Below are 5,732 nucleotides of genomic sequence, written 5' to 3'. Positions count from 1 at the left end.
CTAACAATATGTTGGATCCCCAAGCATCGAGAATAAATCCACGTTTCAAAGAAAGTAAAATTTATTTCAAAGCATTGGAAAGACACTCAAACACGTTCTTTGTTAGAACTGACTACAGAATGGCAGGTCAAGCATAATAAAGGAATTCAAAACAGGTATAGAACCAATGGGTCACTTTCCCGCTGGCGGGTTAGAGGAAACGGTTGCGCGCCCATTCCCTGAGAACAAGGTGATCGTTAGACATAACACAGGAGCAGTTCCCATGCGAGAAAAGCAACAAGCCGGCAATGAAGCAAACTCCCCCGACACATCCTCCAGTTGTTTGGCTTAGGCATTACAGCAGGGTAACATAACAGCGCAGAGGCTAGGGGGGAGGGGGGGAACAACTGTACCGAAGTACCAGTAACACAGAACACCATGGCAGCTTGCTGACAAATAAACAATAATATGCAAGTTACAAAGAACACCTTATATTCTAATAGCCACCCACCGGCAGATAGATGAATCCACATGGAAGCTCAACAGACGTTCCCGCAAACTCAGGGGATTTATTTATGTATTTATTTTATTTAACTTGTATCCTACCCTCCCCCACAAGCAGGCTCAAGGCAGGTCATAAACGATAAAACACCTTCTTCATAACAATAAGAATCCTGAATAAAAGCCAGCAATAATCAATTGTGCCGCTTGTGTTGAAGGTCAGGTGGGCAGAAACATGGTAAACAGTCCCATTACCCTTGATGGTGGTGGTGACTGTTACCCGGGCCATAAGGCGATCCGAGGGCAGTTTGGCCAGGAGGGGCCTAAAGGAATGGACAGCCACCAGTTAGCTGAAAGCCTGGTGGAACAGCTCCGTTTTACAGGCCCTGAGGGACTGTAATAAATCCCGCAGGGCCCTGAGCCTGCTATGTCGGAAGGGCAGGATATAAACCCAATAAAATAAAATCCCAACCGGGAGGGGAAAGTTTCTGCTGGCTTGCTTGGAGCAGTTCTGGGTGAACCAGCAGAGACCCCCCCCCCCCCCACTGCCGCCGCCGCACACGGAGGGCTGCAGAGAGCTGGGCAGGGAGATGCTGCTCCAGGCGAGCCACAGAGCGTGGGGGCAGCAGGGGAGTCTCTCTGCTGACTCACGCAAAGCTGCTCCAGGCGAGCCACAGGCACCAGCGGTGGGGGGAGGGGGGTCTCCGCCAGCTTGCTCAGAGCTGCTCCGGGCGAACCGCAGAAAGCTGCTGGGCAGCCCAGGGCTCCATGCTGGGCTTGGCAAGAGAGTGGGGGGGGGGGAGATGGGACGTCACCCCGACAAGCCTTGCCTTCCAGAATGTCCATGACAAACAGCAGTTCTCCGATTTCCATCTTTTTAATGTCCTCCATATTTTTGCTATGGAGCTGCGGTGGCTCAAGTGGTTAAGACGCTGAACTGCAGGCTGTGGAAGGTCAGTAGTTCAGCAGTTCAAGACCCGGGTGCCGCAAGACGGGGGGAGCTCCCGTCTCTAGTTCCAGCTCCTGCCAACCTAGCAGTTCGAAAGCAAGAAATTGCAAGGAGATAAATAGGTACCACTTCGGTGGGAAAGTAACAGCGTTCCGTGCGCCTTGGTGTTTAGTCATGCCGGCCACATGACCACGGAAACGTCTTCGGACAGCGCTGGCTCTTCGGCTTTGAAACGGAGATGAGCACCGCAACTTTAGAGTCGTATTCGACTGGCTTTCGAGCAAGGGAACCTTTACCTTTACCTATATTTTTGCTAGCAGTCACCCAGTGCAGACATAATGTTCCCAATCTTTTAACCGTAATAAGAGATTCTTAATGCATGAATCTCCCCCTTCCCTTTCGCAGCACTAACCATGGTGTAGCATTATCTTTGTACACAAGTTTTCAACCTATCTCATTTTTATCCAGCACTGATGTGAGGAGTTCAGGGTGGCAAGCATTTTTTCCCCCATCCCTTTTTGTTCTCAAAACAGCCCTATGAAGTAGATCAGGGTGATAGCAGATGACTGGCCCAAGATCATCCACCAAGCTTCACAGCAGAGTGGAATTTGAACCTGGGTCTCCCAGACCGTAGTCTAATGCTCTAACCACCACACAGCACTGGCTCCCAACCAATCTGTAGATGCTCCACTCTGTGAATTTGGGATTCTGCACGTGTGCACCAATGTTAACAGTCTCTGTAGTTAGTTAGAAACACAAAGTCCAACAGGGTTTTACCCTCCCGCTGCAAACTCTCCTCTGGCGCTACCCATCCTTAACATGACACACTGGTGCAGAGGTCAAGGTCTGCAACCGTTGGCTCTGGAAAGGCAACGGGAAGACGAACACTGGCACTGTTTAAAAGATTTCTGTCCTGCTTTTCTCTCAAAGGGTCCCAAAGCAGCCCACAACATTTTAAAAAACAAAGAACAGTCACCTAAGAACAGAGGGCCAGGGCAAGGAAAAAACCAACCGTTTCCATTCCTACGAACCACCTTCAGAGGCTCTCCTGAACTACTTGGTCTTCCATAGTTTCCTGACAGGCATGAGAGCTCTCTCAGCCCAGAAACAAGTCTAGGTCACCACCTAGGGGTGCATAATGCTAATACATAATGCATATTGCTAAAAAGCTACAACTTCCAGCTGCCAGACAATCTTAGGATCTCCTGGCTATATTACACACAATGCCATACAATAATAATTATTATCAGGCATGAGAACAAAAGTTTTCTTGATATTCTCAGAAGACTGTTCCTAAGAAGGGGGGGTGGTCAGTGCTGTTAAGTGTCAAGAGAGATCAGCAGCAATCACATACCTTGGATTGCGCATGGAAAGCTTCCAGGGTGTACACCATGGAGACCTCCTCTGGGGAGAGATCACAATAAGTGAAAACTGTCATGCTTGAACACTGAGCAACTGGGACAGCACTGCAGAGAACAGAGGCTCATGCATGTCCCATTCAAGGGAACCCCCTTCCAGCGAGAATACTCAAGGGATGCATGTCTTTCTCTTGGCCTGTTTCCCTCAAAAGCATGCTGCAACATCACAGCAACTCAGGCACCCTCGGGGCATGTGCAGACGGGGAATGGCCAGGCTTCCAGAGCTCATGCCAGGAGTTAGTTCCCAGGTCTCCTGACTCCTCCCTCCCCTGAACCACCACAGCTGCAAGGGGGAGGAGGGGCCGTATGCAAGCAAACCACGGTTAGGAGACGAGAGGCATTATGTCTGCATGGGACAGGGTAGGCCTTATTTCTAAGGAAGAAAATAAACCATTGATGATCGCTGAAAAGGAGGGATTCCTTCAGCAAAGCTTCAGAGAGTGTGGTTACAATGACACAAGCAGTCCTCACGTTCCAGACACTCAATGAATCTGCTGTTCAGTCCCCCGCACCCCCCAGACGCAGGCTAGTTCAATGCCATGAAAATGACTCCCACTCTTAAAGTCTAACCGCCATCTCCTTCCTTAAAAAGGGCATGCGTAGTGGTAACCAGGCGTATTCCATATTAGTTTGAATGAAACTCCCATTTCAATGAAAAGCAAGTCAAATCCACCCCATTAGGAAAACACATCTAACATGGATCAAAGTTTCATGAGTTTTACCTGTACAGAGCATCATCAATTTCCATAGAATCCGCTGCCATAATGATGTCTTTGCCTAGACTGGAAGACAAATCACAAAACAAACAGGTCCATGGGTCAACAAGTTCAATCTTGATCAACTTAAAAAGGACAAGACTAGAAAAGAATGGCAGATGGTTATGAACAGAATGTTGTCTGATAGGGTATCAATTATTCTAGATTTGAAACACTAAGAAATTGACCATTAAGAAAATCAAGGCTTGTTACATAAGCATAAAGGTGCATCAAGTCAAACAGAGGGATTTGGAATATGCTGAATCTGACATGCCGTAATTTCAGATCCTTATATCAAAGCAAAATAAACAGAAAACGGAAAGCATCGACAATACACATGTCTTTTTTGGTAATTACAAATTCAGCTGAATTCTTTGAGACCATCTCTGGTGACCAGTTTTACCCAGAGCTGTGATAACACGCATCCATCTCAAATATGCTAAACCTTCCATTGTCCCACTAATCTACCGTATGACAATAACCTGCCTGCTCCTGAGTCCTGGTACTGGACCATCTCTGTCCACAGCTGCCCAACAGGTTTGGCAGAGGCCTTAGGATATGCCAGGGATTTAACCTGGGACCTTTGGCCACCAGCCACCCACTCTGCTCCGGTCCAATCAGTACATCTTTCCTAGTCAGAGAGCGGAGAAATAGTCTGGGGTCACGCCACTGAACTCTGCAGCCAACAAAAACAGTGTGAGAAGTTTACTTGTTGCTTTGACTACAAAACCCAAGGCATTAGGATAAACTTTTGGCATGCACAGAGGACTTGGAAGATGGGGGTGGGGAATAAGAGATTATGGGTGAGCAGCAAGCACAAACATTTATTTAAAATATTCATGTGCTGATACATTCTGAATTCCAACTGCTATTGCTCTGCTTTCTTCCTCCTCAGTACCATCAGAGGGCCAAGAAGAATAAGGCCCCTCCCCAGAAGGATTACCACCTGCTAAACAAACTGGGCAGGTCTGGAGAGAGATCAAGAATTTATAAATGAGGATATATTACGGGGAGGCAACAGAACTCCATCTCAGGCAAATGATATGAACTAATGGAACACCTAGTCACCTCTTGGTCATTTCCAGCATCCTTGGACAAACGCTTCCCATTTTTAGACGGTAGTCACGCAGGGAGCGAAAAGAAATCATTTCAGATCCTTCAGCAACATTACTCCAGTTTAAGCCCATCGAAAACAATGGTATTAGATGGAAGTAATTCTGCACGCAGTTGCACCGCGTGTGGGGCGAGACAAGGCAAAAAAAAAAGGCATGCACATGACAGACCTGTAAGTGTACACTGAGGTGTGATGGAATGTAGTGTCATGTAGGCTCTGCAGCTCACCTATGGCATTCACAGACATGCTAGATGTGCCGGGCTTGAACGTATTCTGTCTACCGAATTTTTCCTGATTTCTGGCAAGAGTTACTCTTCCTTTCTACGACCTTGAAAGGGCTGGCCACAATGAAGAGCTGTACAGTTCACCGTTAGAATGAGTTATGAAACTTCTGCCAAGCAAGCTCTCAGCGCAAAGAACAATGCCCTACAGTTGACTCAGTGCCCGGGAGGGGGTTGGGGGGAGCCCACTGTGAAACCAGTATCTATCATGGCACGCTCAGAATAACATCTCATGTCTTTAGAGGAGACTTAGTTTATAAACTCTGGTGTTGGCCCACATAAGGGCAGCCACATCCTGTCACATCCGGAATCTCTCAGATTCGGAATTCAGGGCAGCCTGCTCCCACCCCCCCTCCGCCCACCTTTTTGGCAAAGCTCTGGGTGGACATGCAATCCCTTCAGTCAATTTAGATAGACTAGAAATGACAGGTATGTTTATACAAGCCTGATTTCTATGGGGGATGTGACCGTGGAGGCGACCCTTGCCCAGTCAGGCCGAGCACACCTCACAGGGCCGTTGTGAGAAGAGAATGGAGAACAGGAGAACCCCTTTGGGCCCGCCATGCACTTCTCAGGGCAGCACAGCCCCTCCACCCACCCGGAAAGGAAGGGCCGCAGGGAAGCCGGCAGCCTCACCGTCGAAGGGTGGGTGGGTGGGAGGAAGACAAGAGCGGAGGAGGGGAGGTGAACAGGGAGGGCGGCCGGCTTGCTTGCTTCTTGCCACAGACATCCAGG

At 48.5% G+C, this 5,732-nt stretch overlaps 1 protein-coding gene across 3 annotated transcripts in view; it reads right to left on the bottom strand.

Annotated features, from left to right (window-relative positions):
• UBA6 (ubiquitin-like modifier activating enzyme 6) overlaps nt 1-5,463 on the bottom strand; it is a 78,509-nt gene extending 73,046 nt beyond the window's left edge. The window contains exons 1-2 of one of the 3 annotated variants that reach the window (XM_015417181.1): nt 4,886-5,463; nt 3,570-3,629 (exon numbers count right to left, since the gene is read on the bottom strand). In XM_015417181.1, coding sequence (XP_015272667.1) covers nt 3,570-3,629; nt 4,886-4,962 — 137 coding nt within the window. In that variant the 5' untranslated portion in view covers nt 4,963-5,463. Of the gene's footprint in view, nt 1-3,569; nt 3,630-4,088; nt 4,160-4,885 lie in introns of those variants that run through there. The other 2 variants (XM_015417184.1, XM_015417182.1) reach the window with 2 other exon arrangements.
• Between the last annotated feature and the right edge of the window lie 269 nt (nt 5,464-5,732).

This window comes from Gekko japonicus, unplaced genomic scaffold (genome assembly GCF_001447785.1).
Source record: "Gekko japonicus isolate JY-2015 unplaced genomic scaffold, Gekko_japonicus_V1.1 scaffold1314, whole genome shotgun sequence".
Classification (NCBI taxonomy): Eukaryota; Metazoa; Chordata; class Lepidosauria; order Squamata; family Gekkonidae; genus Gekko; species Gekko japonicus.
The sequence above is the reverse complement of the archived record's forward strand: the minus strand, read 5'-3'. Positions and strand labels throughout refer to the sequence as shown.